This window comes from Gouania willdenowi, chromosome 6, assembly GCF_900634775.1.
Source record: "Gouania willdenowi chromosome 6, fGouWil2.1, whole genome shotgun sequence".
NCBI lineage: Eukaryota > Metazoa > Chordata > Actinopteri > Blenniiformes > Gobiesocidae > Gouania > Gouania willdenowi.
In genome coordinates, this window is record NC_041049.1 from 23,317,512 (window position 1) to 23,345,083 (window position 27,572).

At 39.0% G+C, this 27,572-nt stretch overlaps 1 protein-coding gene across 11 annotated transcripts in view; it reads right to left on the reverse strand.

Annotated features, from left to right (window-relative positions):
- The window catches only part of nav3 (neuron navigator 3), a 332,783-nt gene that overhangs the window by 34,912 nt on the left and 270,299 nt on the right, over window positions 1-27,572 (reverse strand). For 8 of the 11 annotated variants that reach the window (XM_028448750.1, XM_028448749.1, XM_028448748.1 and 5 more), the window contains 11 exons: window positions 17,662-17,785; window positions 15,690-16,002; window positions 12,981-13,695; window positions 11,271-11,696; window positions 10,025-10,066; window positions 8,178-8,335; window positions 7,053-7,247; window positions 6,178-6,230; window positions 5,210-5,233; window positions 3,493-3,516; window positions 3,241-3,318 (listed from right to left, as the gene is read on the reverse strand). In XM_028448750.1, coding sequence (XP_028304551.1) covers window positions 3,241-3,318; window positions 3,493-3,516; window positions 5,210-5,233; window positions 6,178-6,230; window positions 7,053-7,247; window positions 8,178-8,335; window positions 10,025-10,066; window positions 11,271-11,696; window positions 12,981-13,695; window positions 15,690-16,002; window positions 17,662-17,785 — 2,152 coding nt within the window. The remainder of the gene's footprint in view (window positions 1-3,240; window positions 3,319-3,492; window positions 3,517-5,209; window positions 5,234-6,177; window positions 6,231-7,052; window positions 7,248-8,177; window positions 8,336-10,024; window positions 10,067-11,270; window positions 11,697-12,980; window positions 13,696-15,689; window positions 16,003-17,661; window positions 17,786-27,572) is intronic. The other 3 variants (XM_028448751.1, XM_028448744.1, XM_028448752.1) reach the window with 3 other exon arrangements.

The following is a 27,572-nucleotide window of genomic DNA, read 5'->3' on the forward strand; positions in this document are numbered from 1 at the left end:
AAAGGGACCTTTAGGGGGAGTGCTAAGCGCAAGATACTGCTTTAACGTCTCTGCAACTAACCAATGCCTAAAGAATAAAAAAAGAAACATCATTTTTTTGTTCCTAATGATGATAAACATCTAAACTCAGTCACTTCATCAAGTTATCCAAAAACCTTAAATGTGATTTAGGAAACTCAAATATCTAAAGATCCACTACTTTTCCTTAAACTCCTTAGTCTGAGTAAATGAACAGCATATCTTCACAAATGGAATCCTTGATATCACATGATTCCATTCTACTTTTAGACCAGACCCAACTTTGCTCTTTTGTTTAGTACAAAAGTATTTTTTTAAATGTGAGGAAGTGTTTGTCCACATTTCAAAAACCAAAAACAAAACACTACACCTCTTTCCAATCCTAACCTCAGAGCCAATTCATTTTGTGAAGCCAACATGTCCACTGAAAAGTAGGAGTGTAAAGGATTCCAATGCCTTATTTTGCTGAGCCATCTGTCTCCACTGTGCACTGCCTGTGTAGACTATCCACACCTGATTCCTCAAAATGCCTGATTCTGGTACTCAAAGGAAGCCAATTCAGAGCCTCCTTAGCATCGAGTGCTGCCTCACACTTCCTCTCAGGCCCTTTTACAGGGCAGACATACACTCAAAGCAGCTGTAACACACCCTAAACAACACTGCAGCCAGAAAGGGGGTGCATATGAAAGCAAAGGAAAGGAATGATCCCAAAGGAACGTCGTGAGTCGAAAAGGAGCATGAAATGTTGACAGGGACAAAGGTCAGGCAGCACTGAGACGTTTAGAGAGAGGGAAGATTAAAAGAGCTGGAGGAGCTCCTGAATGAATCTGGTTTTATGTCATCCACAGCAGCAAAACCAATCCAGTCACAGCTGAATGCAAATACTGAGTAATGCTTTTACCCTCCTTAATCCCTTTGACTCAATGCTGCCTATGAACACACAGCATGTTCCCCAAGCTACATTCAATATGTTTGGAACCACAGAATGTAAAGAGTCATTGGTTTAAACAACTGAAGGAAATGTCCTTGAGTAGGATGAAGCACAAAAAACACAACATCTCATTTTTCAGCGTTAAAGTGTCTTATTTTATTCAATGTAAATTTGATTTCCAAGAACTAATAACTTTCTAATTCTACCCTGTAAACTGGGCTTTAAATCTAAAAAGCAGTAGGAAAGTCACCAATAAGGACTGGACATCCAACAAAAACATAACATTTCCATCCTTGCCTACAACACTATAGGTTGAAAAACTAATGCTTTTTTTTGTTGGTATTTTGTACTTTCAGAGCAATCACTGTGTATACAGTATATTATAAATCCTACTTAGTACACATTTTGCAAAATCCGTAAGATGCAAAGTTGGAACTTTGAATGTTTTCGTTTTGTTACGACTAAATATGGATTGTGTATAAAGCTACAACTAGTAATTACTAAGTAATTACATACATACAGTATGTCAGTGATAATCTAATCCTAAATACTCTCAAGAATGATCATCACAAAAAAATAAATAATTAAAAAGCTATTGTACAAAAAACCCTTCAGAGTAAAATAGCTTTATGTATGAAGAATAGAAAAAATGTTTGGTCTGGTGTTGCACTGTATAAAAAATGCTGTCACAGGTGTACATCGGTACAAAGTCAAATTTACTTTATTACTCTGGCACGTCTTCAACACACCAATTTAGGACTTTGGCTGGAGAGCATGTGTGGGCTTCTTTTGATGATCATATTTATGCCACAGTTGCCTGTGTGCGGGCTGTGAAGTGAGTCATTTCAATGCTCTGCAATATAAACACACCTTTACACAAGAGCACACGTCTGCAGAGCTAGTTTTCTACTCTCGGGTGTTAGAGAATTTTAACAATATTTAGAAATAAAGTGTTAGTCTTTACTATTGAAACAAAACGTGCCACTCGTACTATACTAGTGAGCCTTTTATTTTATAATAATGGGGCAAATGCAAGCATCCCATTGGCTTTCAAAAACATTACCAATCAGGATGCTGGATTTGGTTATAATCCCTCCTACTTCTTATGCATAATAGATTTTGGCTTTACTAGTAGTACCAGTAGATTAAAATCAGTTTACTAGTGGTACTAATGAGGCGTTCACTGTACTAGTACTAGTAAACAACATATTTGTCTACTAGTAGACACTTTTGTGTTACGAGTAGTATTAGTAGACTTAAAATACATTACTAGTAAAAAACTCAAAGCTTTACTAGTACTACTCCATCAGAAAAACTGAACAGAGATGAGAATCCATGCCATAAACAGTAAAGATTTGCAAAATAAATAAATCACCTGTCTAGGGGAAAACCTGGTTCCTCCAAAGGTTATGGCACATATCTCAAAGTCTTACTACTCCTGAAGCAATTTTTCTCCTTATGCTTCTATTACAATAAAAGCCTGAATATGTTATTGAGAAAATGCTTCCATCTTCTTATCTTTTCCATCAATTTTTGACACAATCAGTTTAGGGAACACACATGGACTCCTGTGGTCATACTAAAGACTTTAAACAATATAACATGCCTATGTAGTTTAGGAAAAAAACACAAATACACAGAAGTGACCAAGGGATGAATTTAATCCATAACCAAATGAATAATCTCACTGTGTCTCAAAAGGTAGAGTTTTTAATGATTACATTTATTTTATTAAAAAAAAAAAAAAAACAGGATTATTTAAAAAAAAAAAAAAGTTTTCCAGTTTCTTCCTCTGGTTTTTCTGATGTTCATCTTACACTTTTAGTTTTGCAGTGTGATGCTACAGTTTGTGATCTATCTGTGTGGAGACAGAGGATTTGTCTGGAGGTTTAAGGTCTCCGTGTCTCACTTTGCTTCACCCACGCACATTTACTCATTCTCATCTCACTGCTCTCATTCCTCACTCGTCTATTTCTATTTGATTCTCTCTGCCTGGGTTAAGTAAAGAAATGTTTTTGTTTTTGTTGGTATTCCTGTCAAGCTGCTTGCTGACACAAAAGCAAACAGACAATTAAATACCTACACAAGCACACAAGGAGAAAAATGCACACAAGTACACAAGGACTCCAACTACAACCGAACACACAGGAGTCCGCATGCAGAATATAGCTCGCAACGCAGAAAGAAAAACTTAGTGAATACAAGACTTGTGATTTGTTGCAGAGCTGCACACATAGGTTAGTATGCTAATGAGATCCCTGTTTAGTGCTTTTTAAGGTAAACACACTCACGTTGGCGGACAACTGAGACGTCAGAGTGGCCACTTTCCCCTGAGATGCGTCCAGTTCTCTGCGCAGTTTTCTGATTTGCTGCAACGGGAAGGAAACAGCGGTGCATAAATAAAATAACAGTCAAAGAAAGAAACCGTCAGAATAAAAGGACTTTGATTATAGGAGGCTCCCATGTTGAAAGCTTTAATATGAAAAGTGAGCAGGTATACAACAAGAAGTGGCACTGGAGTGAGGTGCACGTGAGGGGATTACCGTGGAATTTTGGACTGTTTGGCCCTTGATTGAAAAGAAAAGAGTAAATGTTAACACTATGTTGCAGGCCTCCATCATGAAGCATGAGCTGATGAGGTTGGGAAAACAAAGGTCATCAGGGAGGCACACAATGAGTTTGTCATGGCAACAGCAGCAAAGCAGAGAGAGCTCAAGTCCTCATCACGGTCAAATACAACCGGCAAATACCGCTTAGACAGCAGATCATTTCATACGACACAAAGATGAATCCTAATAAACATCGCACTTTGCAGTTAAAACATAGAGCTCTGAGGATTGTAGAATTTGGCTTGTGTTATAGTGGAACAATAGATAACAATAGCGTGATTTGATAGTTGCTTCATTGGATCAGTGTCTACTTCCTCCTACACACCTGTTGTTATCATTTATTCTTCTCGAGACAGACTTTTAAAAAAAGGAGGAAAATAGTTTATTCTTTCCTACACGTATATTTCCTTCTAAAGATTGACACACTGACTGATAAAAATGTGCCATAGCATTTTTTTTTTTATTTCTTAACCTTTGAAACTCTTTCTTTAGATTTTTATACCTCTTTTTTATTTGTATTAAGAAAGGCATGTACTGACATGATTCAGAAGATATATACAATAGTCCAAGCAATGTAGCTGAGTGTCTAATTATTATGTATTTAATCACAAAAAAGGCACATTTGCTGCGTGAATATGTTTAAAGTTCATTCTGATCTTATTTATATTTATATTAAAAGCTCATTTTCATCGGCGTCCAGCTTTATTGCAAAAATTGTTTGTTCTTTGTTGCTTGTTAACACAAGTATTACAATATGTGTTTGATACTAAAAACAAAAAACCAAAAAACATAATGTCATTCGATCACAGAAACTACGACCAGTTCTTCAAATAAAATCACGTCAAAAACATTATTGTTTGGAAATGGTGGTCTAGTTACGAAACGCATCATGCAGTCTTTTTGACACGTAATACTAAATATTTTATTGTTAAAGCTTTGTGAAGTTGAAGAAAAGACAACAAACATGTATTTGCCGTTTGTATTTGATCCAGTTTCAGGATGAAAGCACAGAGGATTAGTTGTAAGAAACTAAACAGCAATAAATTCAGGGATTAATGAGAGAGGATCATAAATGAGGCCAAAATGAAACAGGTCAAAGGTCAGGCACTGCACATGTTATAGGAAATTTAAAAATGAATGTATATGTAGGATCGGAAAGGATGTGTCAGTGTTTAATCATCAGGATGACATCAATGCATGAGCACACAGCGATGCAACATAGGGTTAAACTGATCTGCTGGGACGTGTAATGCCATTACAGTGGTTTAATCGTAATTTGAACTCTTATTTGAAGTGTATTTAATTTACCCTCCAATTTTGTCTGTTTGTGCTTTGACAGAGAGTTTTACAGTTTAGACACTGTGTAACAGAAACACACACACATATAAACACGGGCAACAGAAGAGCATCACATGCATTAAACTACAATAAGCTGCAATGCTAATTCAGGATATATCCAAACTTGAGATGCTCACAGCAAGCCTAAACCTCTCATGGCAAACAGCAGAGCGGCTCAGTGGCTGCACTGCATCGTGCCAGGAGCATATGTACTTCATTTTTAAAAAAAAAAGCAAAAGTGAGTTGTGTGCTAAAAACCACCAACATGCAGACAGACAGACAGACAGACAGAGATAAAGACACGTATCCTTACCTCTGAGTGGGCTTTCTCCTCAGTCTGTAGGAGAGAAGTCACCTCACTTTAGAAACATGCTTTAATGATTCAGCAAGAGTCAATGAATTCATACAATCATCCAATAGAGATGAGGCAAATCTATCTAGCACCAAACATGTCTGTATATTTTGGTTAAACATCCAAAAACAAACAATTATATCTGCAGAAGTTGAGGAATTTATTATTCAGTTTTTAACAAAGAATACAGATCATGTTTGGTAGTATAAAGTGTTCATTAACGTAACTAATACCTCATGTCACGAAGGGGGGTGGGAGGGACACGAGGGGGCGAGAACAGCCTCGCTGAACATTGAGCTGAACTTTATTATTACTGTTTTAATATGTGTTAATGCACAACTTATGCTATTTTTTATGAGTTTTTAAGATAGTCACATTTTTTACATTATTTAATAAAGGTTACATTTTTACCAATTCTGCTGAAATTTTGTTGAGAATTCTCCAAAGGGGGCGCAACAGAAAACGTCTTATTTTGCAGTTCATTTCACAAACAGAATTAGATGCTATCTTCATCTGTTTTAAGTATTTTGGTTGGTTTAACATCAAATACTCTGATTGAAAAAAAAACGCAGGTCTAATTTCCTTTAGGACACTGTATAAGACGATGTGTTTGAGTGGACAGCAGAACTCCAACTGAATATGACAGCTGAACAGCTGTTCCCCTGTGAGCTTTCTGATAATGCATTTAAAACATCTTCTGTAGCCGTCCATCATGCACACGGGGGTTTAAACTTTTTCATGGAAATACAATTATTGACACGTTTTCAGATTCTCTGCTTTCTCACCCTGCACGTTGATTCTGTGCTTGAAACTCAGTCACCCTGTAACCATTGGTGTCAATATCCAACCAGAACTATGATTAGTAATTATCCTCACAACAACTGTCACTTACAGTACATGAGGCTTTTCTACATTTGCCTGCTACTTACTGCTGAGTACAGAGATGATGTGCTGGAGACCAGTGACAAAGAAGAGCCATGGACTGTAAAGGACAAAAAAACAAGCAATAAGTTAAAGATAAGAAGAGTAAACACATCCACACACCAAACGTAAAGCAAACTCAACTATGGGTATGGTCGTAGAAAACTATTCCTCAGTTACTTTGCTTATGGCAATTGTTGAGGTAAATTATGTGCATAATAAAAAGCTGCTGTAAAAAGCCATAAAAAAAAGGAAAGTTGCATTCATGTCACTAGCAAAGAGACAGTGTAGACCATATGTGTCAAACTCATGGTCCAGGGGCCAAATCTGGCACTTTGGAGCATCCAATTCGGCCCGCAGGAGAAAACTAAAAATGACAGATAACTTGAATCATTGTATAAATAAAACTCAACACTTTTGGTGCTTATATTGCATGATTGTAGTCATCTTTAATGTTGAACAGTTAAAAAACCCCCTCAAAATTCTTACAAAATACTACAAAATTATATTACAAAATATTTCCCCTAATTTAATAGAAATTGGTCACAAAATCAATGACATTTAAAGTGAAGATCCTGTTGGGACTGATATCTATCACAAACTGCTGAGATATGGTTGGTTTCTTACAAATTTCGTATTTTATGTATACGTAGAATTGCAAACTAAGGCACAATAATGTTGAAATTACTTGTTTTTCCTCATAAAATCTGTGGCCCACTTGAGATCAAACTGCTCTGTTTGGCCCCTGAACTTAAATGAGTTTGACACCCCTGGTGTAGACAATAAACTTCTTCGTTTATCAGTGAACAGTGTTGGAATATTAAACTTTTTCCAGAAAAACCAAGATGTCAAAATGTCAGATGTTTTTTGGAGCATAACTCACCTTCATCAGTGCTGTCCCTGAAGGAGCCTGAGCGACTGATGGCGCGTGGTCGCTCCTCTAAGGAGGTGGCACTGCCACCCAGTGGGTGACCCTCTCCATACAGGTCCAAAGAGTCCTGCGTGGGGATGCTATTAGAGCGGCTCATGCAGCTGCCGTCCGGTGGCAGGATGTACTGACTGATGTTGGTGGGACTCACTGTCCAGGGAAACAAGGACAAAAAACAGCAAGTAGAAATAATTTAATAATCTCCTAAAACGTCAAGAATAATACAAATATCGACTTGAATTTAAAAAGACGATAAATCTTATCATTAAAGAGTAACTAAACCCCTGCTTTCTCCTGAACTGCCAGCCTAGGAGGGAAATTTTAAAAATGCCGTGATTATGGGCGGGGCTCCTGGAGCAGTTAAGACACACCCAGTCTATACTAAAAAATCATCAAAGAAGAATCTATGCTATGCTAACTAGCTACGCATTACTCAATATGCCTCTCTATTCACTCTTCTCTCAATCCAACCTACTCATCACAGATTGTAGAGCCCACAGGTGCTAGTTTTTATAAAAGGGGCGGGGCTAACTATGCTTGTTTGTGAGAGAAGCTGCATCCTGCAGTTTTAACTCTAACCCTAACCCATATCTATTTTGTTTGCCTATAGAATGATGTAACATATTCAATAATTTATATGAAACAATGTATTTATTTTGAGGTTGATTATTTTTAACGGTATAAGAATCACACAGCACAATAGCATGAGCTCCGCCCAGAACTGCGGACCGCAGTCAGGGGTACATTGTTTGTGACGCAAGATGATCCCAAAACATCACATGATCTTGTTCTCAGCCAATAGCAAAAATGAACTGTAATAGCAGGGTTTCAACCCATCGAGGGCAGTCACTCTGACATTTTACAACTAAATATGCCAAAATATAAATACGTTGACTAAAATATTGAGAGTTGGACCAGGATCAATCAACAGCACTACTTCACACCCAAATACATTTGTATTCAACATAAAAAAAAGTGGTTTTGGGGTTTAGTTCTCTTTAAATACATGTTGTGGTATTCACAGCCTCGTTTCATTTTACAGACATTTCAGCAGCACAGGTAGAGTTGTTTTCCTCTCACATAAATTGGAGTAGTGGTATTTTCCAGCTGTGTTGCAGGAGGCTCCAGGAGGAGACAGTGGGGACTGGTTACCAGTGTCTTGCAGACCTCCTGTTGAATGGGACCTTAACCACTCTTTGCCTTCCTCATGAGACGCCTGTCTGGAGGACGGAGGATACCTGAAACACAGCCAGACTGTCAATTCCTAGAAGACAGAATCATCGTGGCTTCAACAATATCTGTAGTCAGACCTTTCCCAGCATGCACCTGCACATACAGTACTCAGTCAGAAACATGTGCAGTATAGAGTTCATACATTCATGCTTTACAGGCTTAAAGCTGAACACATAGACACTCATAGCCACTTAATTCTCCTCTTTAACTCCCCAGTAATTGCTCTGCAGTTAGCCTCGCTTATCACGTGCATGATAATCAGCCATATTCAACCCCTGGAGGGTGGTAATTGAGTTGGTGCTCATCTCCTTTCAGCAACGTCTTTCATTGCTACGCTTGTCACATCTGACCCTGGTCCAGTCCTCTACTGGTGCTTCTTCTTTTCTACACCACTAACATCTGCTGACTGGTGTGACGCTGGAGCTTCATCGGGTTAAACATGAGGAATCCAAGAATGAAAAGTTGACTCAGAAGTAGGCTTAATGATTGGATGCGACTGTATGAATTAAAAATTGCATAAAGTTTGAATAAAAGTGGATTTTGTGCATGTTAAATGTGACCTGAACGCCAAGAGAAATCAAAGATGGCTGCTTGTTAACACAATAGTCAGTAGCAGTTAAGCCCTTCTAAAGTAGGGCTAATGTATTTGCAGGAGATATTGCATGGTTGGGATAAATAGGTTATGGTATTTCTGTTCCATTGGCTCCTTCATATTATAAAACATCCATCTTAGTCCGTCTTCTGCAAACAGAACTAATGCTATCAAAAGATTTGGGGCATTTTATAAAAGCTGAGAGGAAGTGCTCCGTCATGTTGGCTGCACTTGTCACATTTCCAAGGTGTTTGTTAGCCCCTGGTCTCTGTGTGCAGCATTTGAATGTTCTCCCAAAAAAAGTGTGGCTTTTTATGACTTTAACCCTCCTATTATCCTTGGGGTCAATTTGACCGATTCATTATTTATCATTCAACAAATAATAAATGACTTATTTTATGATGATATTTTATTTGAATGTGCTGAGCGCCTATTGTAGCATTGATGTTCCACTGGGGTCAATTTGAGCCTAAGCTGTTTTAACTGTGTAAAACTCATCTGTGTGTGTGTGTGTGTGTGTGTGTGTGTGTGTGTGTGTGTGTGTGTGTGTGTGACGCATACGTGACCTTACATCTCCACGCCTGCAGGTGCAAAGTTGATTCTTTTGAGTTAATACATTGTAGGGAAGTTAATCTCATCACCACAACCAATACAGTTCATACCAATGTGGTTATCAATGTTGTCAGTGAATTAGAGAAGATTTAGATGAAAACTATTCAACATAAATTAATTTGAATGCTTATTAAGGGGTTATTTATGTATTCAACAAATAAACAAAGTGCCTGACACCAAAAAAAAGGTCAACAATTGGCAAACCTCTCTGGGGTCAGATTGACCCTAAGGGTAAAATATGTCAGCAATATTTGAGGATAATAGGAGGGTTAAGTGAATAATATTCAGTTTTTCTTTGCCAGCTTTTGTATGTTGGGTAATACATTAAAGCATACCTAATTTTAAGAGAATGTTACACAATGCAACATGCAAAATATGCTTGATTACAGAATGTTTTTTTTTTCATGCCAATGCATTCACAAATGATCTACGTGAGTAAAAGAGGAGACGATGACAGATGAAATGAGGTTTGGTAACACACGTGTTGTACCTCAGTCCCTTTTTGGGAAGCGTGTTTCTGTCAAGATGCATGCTGTTAAAACACAAAGGATGAGCCCATTAGATGAACCCCCAGGACACTCTGTTACATGACAAAACGACCTTTAAAATGAGTTAAACAAAAAAACTTATACGTCGGCACCCACAAAAAGTGGTGAGAGACAAAGACAAACATATGACAGTAATCATGTATCTCAGCACGCCAGGCCACAAATATAAAACACAGGCAGCACATAGATGGACAACTGTTTCATTTCTGAGATATTTCTCTACCCTCGACTCTGCTAAAAACTGGGCTCACTGATAAAATGTCACGTGAAAGTTTGTCTGAATTCGGTTAAACTTATACTGTTCTGTTTAGTTTGTTTTTCTGTCATGGCTTTGATTTCTTGACTTTACTGTCGTCTACCACTAACTGAAACAAGGGAATATTAAACATAATGTCTCATCATATCGAAAAAAAAAATGTTAACTTAAGCTTAGCAGATGTAGATGGGGAAAATGATCTACAGTAAATACAACTATAAGTAGAGCATTAAAGAAGATTGAAATGACTTATATTATATCAATGCCATGACAGAAAAAAAATATTTTACCAAATCTAGTCAAACTGTGCCTTAGAGCAGTGGTTCTCAAACTGGGGTCCTTGCGCTATAGCTTGGGGGTCCGTGAAATATATATATTTTTTCAAAACGATTTCTCATGTCATATCTTTACTCATACTTTACATGTACAGTATATGGACACTGGACATGACGCACTGCTGTATCACTGTAAAGTGCGATGCTTGTCTCAATGGATAAAAAATTGCGAGAAAAAAAAAATACTTCACTTTTTTGACATCATAAATGCGCACATATTTTTTGTTTATTGGTAATACGTTATATGAATTTTATGTCATATACAAGACTACAACAAGTTCTGTTTAAATTCATTTCTAATACAAACATCTTAAATATTTTGAGTTAAGTTGAAAAGTTCAAAGAACAGATCATTCCTATGGCGTGTAGAGGTACAAATTATAGTACATTTTGTTAAACTTTAAGTGGTCCCTGGAGCCAACCAGTGTGAGAACCCCTGCTTTAGAGGATTCATTTTTCTCCCTGGTATGAGGAGGGTTAGTATCTTCATCCATTCCATAATGTGCGTACGTTTAAGTCGGGAGATGCACCTTCTGTCTCTCATCCCAAATGAAACAATAAATATGATTCTTTCCAATTGTACAGCCTGTTACTCACCCCTCAGAAAGGGTGGACTTGACACTGCTGGTCCGTATAACTTTGGACCCGTGGTGGACTAGTGGCATATCAATGGACTCAGAGCTGGTGTGCAGACTGCTCATGCTTTGGCAGCTCAGTGTGTCCTTGCTGCCGGCTGACGAGCTACAGGCAGGCCATGGCCGGGCGTTGGAGGGCAGGGAGAGGCCAGAGGCCGGGCTGGAGGCTGGGGAGTCGGTGCACAGGTCTGGGGCTTTACCGTACAGCGGGCTGCTACCGCCACTCGTGCCGCCAGCGCTACCCATGCTGCCTGTGCCAGACGAGGGGGAGTCCAGACTGGCCTGTCTCGTCAGCGTGCCGTGGGGGCTGCCCAGTATTGAGGGGCACTTGCCAGAGTCGGGTGTGCCAGGGGAGCTGGCCTTGCTGCTAGCTTTGGTGCCAAACAATCTGGGGGTAGAGAGGTTGGTGAAGTCATTGGGAAATGCTCAAAGGACAACTGATGAGCATCAGCAAAATCCAAATTGGAACATTGATTTTCTTAAGTAAAGTTTGGTGTTGAAAAAGTAAAGTTGGTTTTTGTTTTATATACAACCAAAAAATAAAAATAAGTGGCACAGCACAGTCAAATCTTTGCTCCACTTCTAATCTGTAGGTGAAAGACTGTCTCCTTTATTTTAGCTGTGAACTGACGGTAATTTACTCTGGCACATTGCTTCACAGCCCTTCTCGTTTTAAACCTGAGACTTTACGTAACCTTTTCTGTTCAGCCCCTAAACCCTGTTTGTCCCCCAGAGATGCTTCTAATGACTGTCCCATTCTGTCAGCACAATCACACTGAAGACACATGTGACACTTTCTTCTGAGTAAAAAAAAAGTTTACAACTTAAAAGCATGCATGAAATGGGTCTGTTTGACAGGTTGAATGGGACGATGTAGAGGCAGGGATGGGCAAGAATCACAGCGAGGGCCACAAAAATGTGATTGTATCTGATCCAAGGGCCACATTATCAACATTTATGTCAGCATTAGAATCATGATTATTCTGAGCATTAATATAGGGGGGGGGACAAAGGGTTTTGTCTTTGTGGTGTTGTTGTTTTGTCAGTTTTTAGTCATTTTGTGCGTTCTTGTTTTAAGTTTGTGCATTTTTCTGTCATTTTCTGCATTTATGTGGTTGTGTTTTCCTGTCATTTTGTGTAATTTTGTTGACTGTGTGTCTTTGGAGCTATTGTGCAATACGTTGTTGTTATTTGTGTTTTCGTAGTCATTTTGTTTCTTTATGTGGTTGTTGTGTCTGTTTTTGTTGTCATTTTGTGTTTTATGTGTCATTATTTCAAGAATTTTTGGTGTGTTTTTGTGTTAGTTTCATCTGCACTGAGGAACAATGGATCTAATGTGCATCTCATAGATTAAGCATCCTAGATTTAGCTCAATCGTTTCACGACAAAGGCCAATTGTGATTTATAAGGGGTGCTCAACTGAGGTTGTGCATTATAAACATCAACAGGTGATTCATATTGCAAATGATCATTAATAGATCAATCTGTTAAATTTGTCTCGGGATCAATTAACAAAACACAAACATGCTTTATACTTACTTTGAAAAGATCAATAGTTGTCCAGTAAAAAGTCCTGTATTTTCTAATGCTAAAACTATTAAAACATGTTTTCCTTTGAATCATACAAAGTGAGAGTGTAATGACAGATGTTTGCACATGTTGTGTGTCTGACCTGCGAAACGTAGGCGAGGCTATATCAGGGTACTTGGATCCTGGCTGCCTGAGGCCGGACTGCCCTGCAGGGCAGGAGGTGGGACTGGATTTGGGAGAGGTGGATATTCCTGATGCTGGGTCTTGATCTGACACCGACACTTTCTCCTTATCCGTCTGGTTTGTGGTTGTGGAATTGGAACGCTCCGAGCCTCCTTTTCCTTCCCTGCGTTTGGCACCTGCCCCTCCGGCTGACTTGCCGCTTACATTGGAGTCGATGCTGCTGGAGCTGGAGCGATTGGCGCTGCGCCCTGTCGTTCCTACGCTGGAGGATTTGGCTGGTCTGGGTAGAGAACGGTACTGCAGCGTGACTTTAGAGCTGCTGTAGCTTAGCAGGACGCCATCGTCCTGAGGTTGCGAGCCATCTAGGCTGGTCTTTCTAACACCACTGATGCCTGCACCTTTACCAATACCAGCTGAAGATTTGGGGGCTTTTCCCAGGGTGGCTGAACCACTGGTGAGTGTTGCTCCACTAGAGGTGATTAGAGTGCCAGAGTGGCCTGGGATCTTCTTGTATCCAAAGGAGCTAGAATTTGGTGGGCGAGCAATACCTGACGGCGGTTTCTTGCCTTCATCCCCACTACTTCTCCCTGCATCTGAGGGCGAGCGCTGGATGCTGGCGGAACTCTTGGAAGGCCCCTTGCCCTTTTCTGAAGCCTTAGCATCGTCAGTTTTGCCTGTCAATGAAGATGAAGAAGAAATAGGAAATGTGTAATGGTGTCTAAAACAGGGGTTCTCAACCTAGGGGTCGGGACCCCATTTGGGGTTGTGAGACACTGGGAGGGGGTCACCAGATGCCTTCAAGAAACTAAGAATATTTTTTGAACAATTAAAGCCCATTTTTGCCTGCCATATTTTCACCAATTTTCGTCACTTTTTCTTGCATTATTTTTGCTCCTTTTAATGCATTTTTGCTACATTACTCCCATTTCTGCCACTTCTCTATTACATTTCAATGTCTTCTTTTGCACATTTTTTCCACTTTCAAGACATTTTCAGCACTGATAAACCCTTACTTTTCCCACCTAATGGCACATATGTTGACCCATTATTGTCACTATTAACCACTTTTCATCATATTTCATGCTTATTTTTGCCAATGTAACCACGTTCACGATTTACCATGCAACATTATTTGCCAGTTTAAACTAATTGCTCCTACTAAATGTTCCAATATTGAGACTTTAAACGCCTTTCCCCAAATTTTTCTGTCTGTTTTTGGCCACTCTAATTTTCAACTTTTAACCAATTTCTGTGGTTTTTAAAATCTCATTTCACAGCCATCTCCACCATGTTTTGGCCACTTTAAACCCATTTTTTCCCCTGATTAAAACAAGGATTAAACACCTTTAAGATGACTATGGACTATGGTCCAAATAATAATAAACTTCCTGGATAACAGTGGATATTAGTCAGATAAATAAATAAATGTGGTTATCACAGATTTTGCTGACTTTATGGATGGACCCCAAAAATCTCTCCCCTTTATTCCCCCTAATAGATGGCCCTGTCTCCACATGACTGTTCTTCAATGTTCATGTCTGTGTTCAACCACCTTCAGGTACAGTGGGGGTCGCTGGACTCTGCAACCTTTATTTTGGGGGTCGCGTGCTGAAAAGGTTGAGAACCACTGGTCAAACATATACAAAAAGACCCCATGATAAAGAGATCCACCAGCTGACCTGGAGAGCCACATTCCAGTAAGTTTTAGGTGTCTGGTATCTAAATGTATTATGTCTCAGCCTTAAACCATGTTATTAGGGGCAGACAAACATGCAGAACTAAAGCCTGTGAGGAGCAGAATTGAATAGCCATGCCTTATGGAATTTTTGCATATAATCATACAAGAACTAATGAAGGTACAATATGTAAACCACAGGTGAAAAGCAAAAACATATCCAGGGTTTTTTACCTAAAAGACTAACTTTCAGTGCTACAAGGTTGTATAAATGTAACTTGTCAGGAATAATGTAACCATGGGTAAAAGAAAAGTTTTCTATCCCTAAATATTTTACATTTAAAAAGACAGTAAAGCTAATAAGAGACAAATAAAGAACTAATGTGTACAAAAATGTAGATTTATGGCAAAACTGCACCATCTAAGGCTGGGGGTGTCAAAATCATTTTAGTTCAGGGGCCAAATACGGATAAGTTTGATCTCAAGTGGGCCACATGTTTTATGCACAAAAACAAGTAATTTCAACATTATCGTGGCCTACATAAAATACAAAACATGTAATAAACAGATTTCAGTCCCAACAGGATCTTCACTTTAAATTCACTAAATTTTGTAACAATTTTCTATTTATTAAAGGAACATTTTTAAGTAATAATTTGAAGAAAATTAAGAGATTTTGTATGAATTTAACATTAAAAATGACTGCCATCATGCGATATAGGCACCGGAAAAACTGTGAGCTCCTGCAAATATCGTTGAGAAGTTTACTTTCTCCTGCGGGCCGAATTGGAAGCTACAAAGGGCCTGATTTGGCCCCCTAACCTTGAGTTTGACACGTGATCTAAGGACATACAAACAGAAAAAAAATGTAAATAGATACAGTATATCTACTAAGAATAACTAAAAAGAATGAAAAATAAGAGACTTTGTGAAATTGTACAAGCTGTAGACATCATAATAATTTACAGTAAATATTCACAACAGTTCCCATACCTGTGGTTTTGAGGGCACCAGAGCTGCCCTTGGTCCTGGGGGTGTTTATGCCCACCTGGGCTGTCATGCCTCTTCTCCATGAGCCTGTTTGGGACATCTGACCTAACGCAGCAGCCTTTTGACCAGCATCCTCGTACTGACCCTGAGTTTGTGGTGAGGAAGAAGATGAGGTAGGCTTCCAGCGGGAGGAGCCACTGCTGGGGTCCATGCTCGCATCCAGCTCCTCCTCCTCCACCTTCTTCAGGTCCTCAGCTCCGACCCAGCTGCTGCTCACTTCCTGCTCAGCATGCTTGGATTTATTTCCTTTCTGAGACTGTTCAATAAGAGATAATAACAATGTGTTTTTAAAAAAACAATGCATCCATGGTTTTGCATGTCACATCCTCCAAGCTACTTCATCGTTGGATAAATGAGGAATGTAGCATTATCATAACTTTAACTCATTGCACGATACTCTGAGCCTCTGTAATTCTAACAATAATACAGAGAAAACATGTAACATAATCCTGGCTGCCCTATATTCTGAGTTCTAGTTCTAGTATCAGATTATGGTGAAAACAAAAGCCTGAATACTGCATTTACTTCAACGTTAGATTTAATTGGCCTCACACAAAATGTAAATAACCAACTTGTTTTAATCATGCCCTGGACCTTCTTATAGCATTAGATGTAGACATTGATCATCTGACAATTTATCCTCATAATTCTATTTGGTCTGATCACATATTATTATCTTTTGAATTCAAAATGGTAGACTGTTTAAAATCTTAAAAAAAAGAGTGCACAAGAGTAAATCATTGAAAACACTGTATCTACTGTATATATAAAGATCTGGTCCCATCACTGTTTACCTCAGAGCTAGATGATAATTCCACACAGAGCAGTTACTGATGTCTTAGTCCAGAGAAAGTGAATACAGTTGTTAACAGTGCAATAACACCACTACATACAGCTTTAAATAATGTTGCTACACTGTGAACAAGTGTGGCACTTGGGAATCATTTTAAATTGCCTGAATTGAGTGAATCAGATAATTTCACATATTCACACAGTTTCACTCAGATTGGTCTACTGTACTGACCTCGTCTTTAGATTATGTGCCACAGGCTTTTAAGATAGATGGATCCTAAACAGTGATTTTGTCAACTACAGAACTTTTGGCTACAGAACATGAGGCTAACCTCAACATAACCCTAACATTAGAAAACTATATATAAATTGTCCACTGGTGGTATATTAATCACTTCTAGAACCTTTGCAATAGAACACTACATTTGAGATGAAAATGCCTTTCAGACAAAAAGGTGATTAGAACAATGGCCTCATACTTAGACTACATACATTTAAAATCAATAGAGTACAGTACATTATGAAAGGATCTAAAGTCAGGAGAATTGTTAAAAATGTCTCTCTTCCATGTTGTGTAAAGTCATATCTATGTTTAGAATCTCCTATTCACACATCTCCTCTTTTGGGATGTGCACAAACACACCCACACAAAGACAGCAATGATAACAGCCTACCATGAACAGATGGTCAGTCTACCTAGAATCCATTGAGTTCCTTTGCAGCTCAGTTTGTTTAGTATTTCATGAGAGGCCAATGACAGTTGGCAAAAGCCACAGTGACGATCAGAACACTGGCCTTCAGTGCGTTCACTCACGATGGCTCTGGACTTTAAATTCCAAATGTATTTTAATGGTATTTACGTTTTGAAGCATTACAACTTTGTTAATTATAGCTCATGTGTGGTGTTCGTAGCTGACAGATGGCCACCCACATCAAAGGTTTCTTCTGTTTGAGGTTGATTTTAGTCAAATGTTTTCTTTGACCTTCACTGGTGTTAAAAGCTTAGTCATGGTGAGACTCTTGGATTTCTCACATTAGTGCCATGAAGTGACCATCTTATCGTAAGAATGCATATACGAAATTGGTGCAGGATAATAACCTTAGTCGTGGACTGCATCCGTACCTGTGCACCTTTGGTTCTTCTTGTTGAGCTCACAGCAGAGTAGACAGGTGTGTTTATATCGTCAGTGCTAATGTTGTCCAATGTGTCACTGAGGCCGCTGCTCACTGAGCTGCTGTCGTCCCAGCTACAGGAGGAGAAGAGCAAAGAAAAGGGGTCGGATAAGACAAGATGGACATTTTACGAGGATTTTATATGCAGTTTGAGAAGTTAGAGAAACAAACCAAACTTTTCACGGCGCAAAAACAGTAGTAGAACACAGAGCTTAATTTGGACCGGATCCTGCCTGAGCAAGATCTGGCACCTCCCATTTATTGACCGGCACTTATTTGACTGGATCCAGCATCTCATTTTCTTAAATGTTTTTTTTCAGCACCTCATTTGCTTTTATGTGTTTTGATTAAATGTTTAAGTATTAGTTTTGGACAGCTGCGTCTTTTATTGAGTTAAAATGACTGGAAATGTCATTGTACACACAAAACTGAATGTAAAAATGAAGCGTGAGTGAGGAAGGGAGGGGAAACTCAGGCCACGCCCACGCTACGTCTAAAGTGTGATTTTACGCAAAAATGTTTATCTGTCAGCTTGGAAGACGGTAGAAAATGGGCAAAAAAGGCAGTTGGATTTAAAGAACTTTTTTAAGCACCTGTAGCAAATATGTTAATGCAGGAGAACCTGCCTTCATCAGAGAGGACACGGGAGGAGAACTACCCAGGGGACATGAGGAGGACCCAGGGACAGAGAGACGAGAAGGAGATGTAGGTTATAGTTCTGATACGGACATTGAAACGGGAGGTTTGGACCATAGACTGTAAAAAGAATGGACGGGACAAACTCCTCCAAAAGTGAAGTTCTTTTTTTCTTAGAGCTTCCCCTGCTGACTGGCTGCAATAGAAGTCATAAACCCCGCCTCCTCAATGATAATGGATGGAATGTGGGTCAAACTGCACAGTTAAAATACTCATTACATAGTTTTTTTCCAAACCTAAACTTTGCTGTGATCATTATTTATTATCACCCTACATTGTGTTCTGTGAAGTTTGTTTTAAATAAGTGATTTGAGGTTGAAATAGGGAATTTGACGTTATATATTACAATGATTGGGCAGTACGCTAAATGGGCGGGGCGTGTTACCAGGGCTCCTCCCACAGTACCCTACTGCTCAGACTCTGGCTTCAAATAACGTCAAATTTGCAAGATGGCTGCACCCCTAAGCGTTGTATTTTGGCTTGAGTGGGAACTATGGAGGACGTCATGTCCATTCTTTTTACAGTCTATGGCTTTTGATGGTGGTGGTAATAAATGAGGCATCTGAAATGCCTGAAAAGTGACGCACAGGTTGCTGTCTTTAGTTGGACAGGTATTTGCTTCAAGGGGAATCGTTGTTGTTACATCAGACGCCCATTCAAGATTGTGTGGGCGTGGCTTTGAATGGAGCGCTGACAGGAAGGGGAGAGGTGGTGGAGTTTAGAGGTGCTCTTGCTAGCTCAAATCTTCCACAATGTTGGAAAACATTGTGGAATGCACGTTTAATCGTCTCCTTTCAGCCCATCTGATTTCACCGCTTTCCATGATGTTGGACAATCCAGGTTAAATTTACTGTGTTTGACGATCCGTGGAGGCAGGAAAGCAGATCACAATTAACTAAAGCTATTGTGTTAGTCAGATCTCTGCTGCTCATTGATTAGAGGAGTGGCTCTACAATCTGTTTAAAGTAGGATTCAAATCCAAACCACATGAAATGGTTAAAATATTAAAATATCCAGTGACTGCTGTCCTTTAAGGCCTCCCAATCTGCCAATTGTATTTCCCTGGGAAATTTTGTATCTAATTGCACATGACAGATTACAATCAATACAAATTAACAAATTAATGTGATATCTACTCTTAGATATGTGATGGGGGGTCAGGGTGTGGAGGCTTTTTTTTTTTTTTTTTTTTTTTTTTAATCATTCATCAACACTGGTTCAAGATTAGTTTTAGTTAGCAGATCTTTTGCCTCCTCGTAAACATTTATACATTTCATGCAGAAAGACATGACGTTGGCTCAAAAGGAATAGAAATAACTGCAGATATATTAATATATTTAGGTATTTTAAGCCCATTGTTAGCATTAGCTACCATATAAACATTTTTGAACATTGTTGAAATAAGGCAAACCATTTTCCCTTTTAAGTGCCTTTATTGCACCATTGTTGCTTTTCATGAGCTGATTAAAAGTTCTGTAAAAAGCTATAGATGTGTTTTTTGTCGTGTTATCCAAACTGGTCCAAATGTGGCTGTTCTACTGATTAAATATTGCACACATTAATAAAAGAAAACACCCTCCAAAAAATTGTCCTGCTCTTCTCGACTGTAACTCATAAATATTTTAATGCCGCTGATTCCCTGGATAGGCTCTGACATAACGGTGAACGGAGTACGTTCCCACCATCATTCATGTAGGGGGAGGGCAGCATCCTCACAACTGGGACAGGCAAACCTGGTAACCCAACAGCTAGGGCAGGTGGAGTCAGACTTTTATGACATAACTCCGTAAATAAACGATGAGCGGAAATGTAGAGAATGGACTGCTTCAGAGTAAATGATGGAATCTCCTGAGTTCGCAAAGGAAAAGGAATAAAACAAAACAAATCTGGCCAAAACAGAATCCTAAGCAGCATTTTCCGACAAGATTTTGACTTCATTAAGGCATTTAAGGCTCACGTCAACCTCAAAGAGTCAATCCTTATCGGAGGCAAAATGATCAACTAACTATAATGGATATCAAAAGATGTTTTCAAACCCTTTTAGCTCATGTGGAAATTATGGCATATTAACTTTGTTACAATTTCTTCTTCCTCAGCCATTACCAAGGCACATACATACCCAAGCTAAGGTTCAGCTCAATACATCCATAAAGAAAACCATCATCTGCTAACAGATTTCTGAGCTTTTTTCTACACTCTTGATTTGACTACCCTGCATCATGGTGGCTTCACTCAACCATGCAAACATGATCTCATACAATATTCAACAAGCTTGCTACTGTTCTTTGAACAGCATAAAGAAGAAGAAAAAAAAACGGCAACATGAGCGTTATGAACAAAGGGCGAGAGATGAAAATTAGGTCAAAATGTTTCTTTTGACTGAAGACCAAATATTTGGAGTACATAATATTCAAGCATTAAAGTGGAATGACAACAGATGGCGGACTGCTGAGGAGCGTGTTACGTAACAAGCAGAAAAATAAGATTCAAGTGATAAAATATTGAGACCAAAAGAAGAAGAAGAAGAAAAAAAACTGAACGAGCATCAAATCAGACATTTCCCACTCTGACAATCATCAATAACTCGTACTGAAAGTATTCATAACTCCAGACCAAAATCAGCAGTCTCAACGCAAGTAATGCTAATCTTTATTTTTGACACTTTGCACATGAATTAAGCTCCGAAGGGACGTTAAAATGTTTTCCCATTATTTCAAAATGTACCCAACATTTTAGATCATGTGATTAAAAAATGACCAATGAACAGACCAACAGCTGTGTTAAATTACTCACACTAGTTTATCTTTATGTGTCGTAAAACAAAGAGCTTGTCATTCATTTTGTTGTCTTCTGGTTGTCTTTTTTGCTTCCCATAATTACTTTCACAATTATATTTTATCTGTAATTTGACTTTGTTGTCAAAATAAAAATAGATAACAAATTGAGGGAAACATCCATCCATCCATCCATTTTTTGACCTGCTTGCTCCATTTTTCAGGGTTGTGGCTGAGGGAAACATATTACAGAAAATCATTGTGTACAACTACCATATCAACATGAACTACACACATATAGTGCTGCTCCCCAAGATTGGCGAATAAACAAATAAATTAAACAATCATATTGTTGGCCTGGACGAAGAAAAAAATCTGTCATTGCCAAGAAAACTCAATGTTGTATCCTCTCTCCTTTCAAAGAGAAACCAATCAAAACCATTTCTAAATCATGCTGGATGACAAGCAATAGCAAGCTAGTGAAAAAGGTTGTGTGTTGGATATCTTTTAGCTTCACGGTCAACTCACCAGTCTCAGAATGGGTACCACCAGTCGGTTCGCCCTGCAACTGCTTCACGTGCCACAAACAGTGAAAGCCCACCTGGTAGAGCAGCTGTGGCCTGACCGGCAGCAGGAAGAGGAAATGAAGATGGAGGAGAAAGAACTCCCTTCACATTTAATGAAAGGCTGCTGCCAGCTTCCCCCTCCCATCCCCACATCTCCCCTCCCTTAGTAGCCTCCCTCTGGACCAGGATGGGCCTGTCAGCCCTCAGAGACGCAACCAGACATTTCACCAGCGGCTTACAGAGGGTTAATGTAAAGAGAGTGACAACGCAAAAGTGAGCCAAGAATCGAGAAAGACGAATCCTTTGAGTGGAAGTGAGCTTATTATGTGGTGGCAGAAATGTCTGTTCATGCACTGTGACATACTGATTTTCTACTGACCTCTGGAGGAGCCTATTGTCAGTCAAGGCAGCACGAGGAAATAAACAATGTACTTCAAAGGCAGCTGTTGTTCTTTTCATTGACGATGCCTTATTTGTTTCAATAAAGTTTTGTGTCGCCAGGCATAGAGTGCCCAGGAAACTCAAAACTGGAACAGTAATTTAACCAAAGGAGATGACAGATTTTGAAAAGAAACTATTGTCATACGCTTTTATTTGTAATGAAAAAGGTCACATAAATGACATTAATTTTTTCTTCCTTCAGGTTAAAATGTATTATTGCAGTAGCTGAACCAAATTTAAAGTGGTCATCAGTTAAAAAAAAAAAAAAAAAAATCAACATTTTAAGTTAACATAAAATTGTTTTGAATAATAAAAAAAAACTTGTTTTTTTTCTTTTTTGCATCTGGAAGAAGAAAGCATGAAAGGAAGCAAACGAGTAACATCGTCAATGCCATCAACCAATCAGCATCGAGTTGCAAACACGTGGAAGATTTTTTAGCTTTTTAATTGGTTTATATTGCAAGCGCTACTATGGTAACTGTTGTGTTTGATAGCTCACAGTCCACAGAGGTCGCGTTTTTTAAGCGAAATTCACTCCTGCTTTCAGGGTCTTTTCTGTCAGCAGCAACAGACGTTCATTTCTTAATAAATGGGACAAACGGGACTCAGGTTGTGAAAAACTGGGACGAACCAATGGTTTGGGGGAAATCGACTGGGACACGGGACATAACTCTGAAAACCGTGACTGTCCCGGGTAAATCGGGACGTCTAATCACCTTAGCCAGGCAGTAAATACAGTAAATATACTGTTTACTTGACACGTTTATCTCTTTGCTAATGCTAACCCACCTGTTTGTTCTACTCCTTACATACACAGCATTTTGTCAGTAAATGTATCTATTTTTTTGTGAGGAGCAACAATGATGTGTGACGTACTTCAGTGCTGAGGAATTGCTCGAGAGAAGCCAAGTAGCCTTCTTTCCAGATGAAAATTTTTGCAGAGTCACAGGAGGAGCTAGCATATAGCATTCTATTTAATGACATAATTCAATTATCTAGAGTACAAGGATGACAATAGAGCTGTCGATCAGAAATAAAAGGTATTTCTTGCCAAGCAATGATAAACAACAGGACGTTAGCGGTGGTTAGCAGAACCTTTAGCCTCAGAGCACTGGGAGGTTTACAGCGAGCTTAAAAATCCAAGTCTACATCAGAGGTGCCCAACCCCCGGGTCGCGGACCGGTACCAATCCGCGAGGTATTTGTTGCCGGGGCCGCATCGAAAGAATAAATAGCGTATATAATTTCCACTGTATTGATGAGAGTCTAAAAGACATTTTATTTTTTCCAAAATAAAATGGAAAAACGACCAGATTCTCTCCGACTTAACTTTCGCCTGTGCTTCTTTACACGTCAATACGCTTGTCTCGGTCACGTGACACAATGTATGACGTATCACGTATCAGATACACCGAAGCCCAAAAAATTGCAAAAATTTGTAAAAAAAAACCAACTGTCTTCGGAGAGCTTCTTTGCAACATGGAAAAGGCCAACTGAGGAGCCAGAAGAGGAGCCAGAGGAGGAGCCTACGACCTCCAAGAACAAGAAAGCTTATTTTACCGACAATACCAGGAGTCCTACTTAAAATTACGGGTTTTATCGCAACAGGTGACTCTCACTCGCCAAGTCCGCTCTGCATAGTATGTGGCGACAAGCTGGCAAACAAGGCAATGAAGCCTTCAAAAATACTCTGGCACATGGAAACTAAACACCCTGGGTTAAAAGATTTGGAGTTTTTTGAGAGAAAAAAACGTGAGCAAGAAAGACAGAAGCAGTTACTGACGGCCACCACATCAACAAATGCTAGTGCACTGCGAGCGTCATACATAGTGGCTAACCGCATTGCTAAGGCAAAGAAACCTTTCACGACTGGAGAAGAACTCATCATGTCTGCCGCCAAGGATAATTGCCTTGAGGTTTTAGGAGAGGCGGCAGTTAGAAACGTAGCACAGGTGCCTCTTTCGGCTAGCACCGTCACCAGGTGCATTGAAGACATAGCGTAGGACATTGAGGCACAATTGTTGGAGAAAATTTTAAAGTCACTGTGGGACGCAATCCAGGTTGATGAGTCTACTGATATTGACAACAAGGCAATACTACTTGTTTAAGTGCGATAACTTTATGAGGAGGATTTGCATGAGGGTAAGTTTCTGAATGATTATATATCAGGAAAACTGAATTGGTCCTTTTGTGTCGGCGTCCAGTCATAGCTGCTGTTATGACTGGACGTCTGTCTGGTTCATTCACAGAAAATGCTGGCGAGCCAAAAAATGTCAACTGGACTTCACTGTGTATTGAATGATGTCGTTAAGTTATTAACCTCGTCAAAGCACATGCGTTCAACTCCCGTCTGTTCGATCAGCTTTGTGAGGTGATGGATGCAGAGCACAAATGAAAATGACAATTGTGTTGAAGTTGGCAGATGAAGTAGCTGCATCTAAAACCCAACTGGAATTGTGAGGTCGGCAAGTGGACAGAGGGATATTTGACATGTTTCAAACATTAGCAGGGATTTTGGAGCACAGACGTGAAATAAATATGTCTGTGTCAAGTGTCAAGTTTACATCTCAAGTAAATTTTGTAATAAATACAAAGTTTTAAATGCTTGTGTGTGTTTATGTTGTGGTTATATGGAGTGGTGTAGGTACGCTTGCACGTGGGGGGGGGGGGGGGGGGGGGGGGGAAACAAGACTTTTACAAACACAAAATAAAAAAGCAAGTCAAGTCAGGATGCTGCATGGTGACATTAATAATGTGCTAATTTACACAATTTCCATAAAACTCACCTATTTAAAAAATAATTTAAAATGAACAAAAATGTAACATAAACAGGTGAAAATAAAAGGCTGTAAAGATGTTATCCACTGAATATTATCCAAACTTTCTGTTTATGTCTGAATATTTTATATTATTATTAATATTTAGAGGACGGAAGATTGGATCGTGATAATGAGTGGATTCTGTAAAACTGTATCCCTTGAACCATGAGGTCCCCAAAACAGAGGCTTTTTCATTGCCTTAGTATTTAAAAATGAAAATGTTTACTATTTATCGACATTGTATTAAAGGGGACATATTATGAAAAATCCATTTTTGCAGTGTTTTTGATCACATATGAGGTAACTTGAGTGTCCACCAGCACACAAAATGTGAAATAAACCCATCCAGTCCTTTGTTTGTGGTCTGTGTAAATCTTACAACACAGAGAAAATTGTTACGTTTCAAATTTTCTCAGTTTGTGATGTCACAGGCTTCCCGTGGAAGAGAGGGGCGGGGGGAGGGGGCAGAAAATGGAGCACTCTGAAAGAGCTGGTTAATACATGGTCTTAAACCTCCCCTTTTGCTTGAATCATGCTATGTTTTGACCAAACCCCAGCACAGATTTGTCATTTAGACCATAGGGAACTGTTTTAAAAGGGAAAATGGGCATAACATGTCCCCTTTAAATAGCTAAAAATGCAAGCTAGTACGCTAAGCTCTCTAGACTCTATATCCTCTAGAGTTCTGTTGATAGAACCACTGCTTACTGTTTAATTTAGTACATTGCTTATAGCACAATGCCATATTACACACACAAAAAAAAAATAATTTGAAAATGTGTTTACTGGTATAATAACCACTGTTTGATGATTAAACAAGGAGGCTTGTGTCTAATACTTTAATAAAACTTCCTCAGTCCACATTGTCATTTTTGCCATTTGGTTTGTTGAATTTAACATACAGCAGAGTATGCAGAATGTCCACATATTTCATCACTGCCCATGACTTATATCTTCTAAGTTTGTAATTCATTTGGAGCATGCAATAACTAACGAGAACACCAAGCTTCCCCAGAAAGAAATTAGGACAATTATGTGGAATGGTGCTCAATGAAGGAGCAGTAATAGGAGCCACAATTACCTCAGCAGTGAAGACAAAGACAAGAGGAAAACTCTGTCCAAAAGACAGGAAACCTTCCCTGGAGCACCGTTGGATGAATGGATGGATAATTAGCGTGGGCCACAATCTGTGTGTTTCGGAGGGGAAGCATATTTGTATGCAAGCACCTGCAGAACTGAGGACGCACGTTTGAACGAGTGCACTCACACACACCACAGCTGGGTACTCAAATCACTGAAGGCGTCTTTTCATTGCCATCATAGCATCCTAAGGCACACTGAAACACAGCAAGACTAAACAATTACACAAAAAGCCTCAAATCTTTAAAGTGTCCTATTATTAGGTGTATAATAAATGACCGTAATTGATAGATTACAACTTCTTCTTATTACAATCTTCTCGTGACTTTTGGCAGCACAATTGTATGCTCTTATCTGTCCACAAGCACACATGCCGAAAGCTGTGCAACAGCATGCACAGCGGTTTAAATGTAGTCCATGACAATTGGACAAACACTCTTCCTTTTGTCAAGCACAGGCAACACAAAAACAGCATGTGTTTGGACACTGAAGCTTGTCCCTGAATCTCTGAAGCATCAAACCACCAAAAACTGCAGAGCCAGCTGCTACAGAGAGCATCGCTTATTCATGTCTCTAGTGAAACCAATCCAGTTTGTCAGTGTCAAAAATGCTCTCCTTTGGTGCCTTTTCCTGACAGCGGATTCATCTATGTTGCATTACAGGACTGGTATTTTTAGAGACGGGCTTTTAGCCAATGTGTATTTTACCTTTGTTACAAACAAGCTGATCAGAAGAGGGATCCCTGTGTTTGTTATAAAGGAGGAGGTCAAAGGAGGACAATTTTGTATATTTTTTTTTTAAAAATTAAATTTGAATAGATTTGAAAAATGACAAACAGAAAAGAAAAAGTTAACACCCACTCATGCTCATGCACGAACTACAGATGTAGCCTACGAAAAGCTTTCGCAACAATAGATCAGTTAATCCAGTGCTTTTTAAAGTGTGGCGTGCCCCCCTAGTGGGGAATAGAGGTATGACAGGTGGGGCGCGACAAACGCCTACATATAAAGTAGTAATGAGAAGCCTAAAAATGTAGCAGAAATGTTAAAAAAAAAGCATTTCATTACTAGACCATTTGATATGCGACTGGGAACAAAATATAACCTGGAACTAAAGTGCAATAATAATAATTCAAAATGACTGAAAAGATGAATTTCCTTTTTGCCACAAATTGACGACAATGTTCCTTTATCTCCTGTATTTTTGACTAATTAACTACTAGTCATTAACTAACACTTGTAAATTTGGTTTTTATACAGGTGATTAGTATCATATCGTTTTATTCATAAAATCTGTTTGTTGCATTATGAAACATGATGTTTCTTGTTCCCTGTTAGTTCATTTCGTACGTGCGCTGCATTTCCTTTTTTTGTTTTCTTAATCTTTTAGACACAGACAGCAAACAACGTTTTGCTATGTCCTGTAT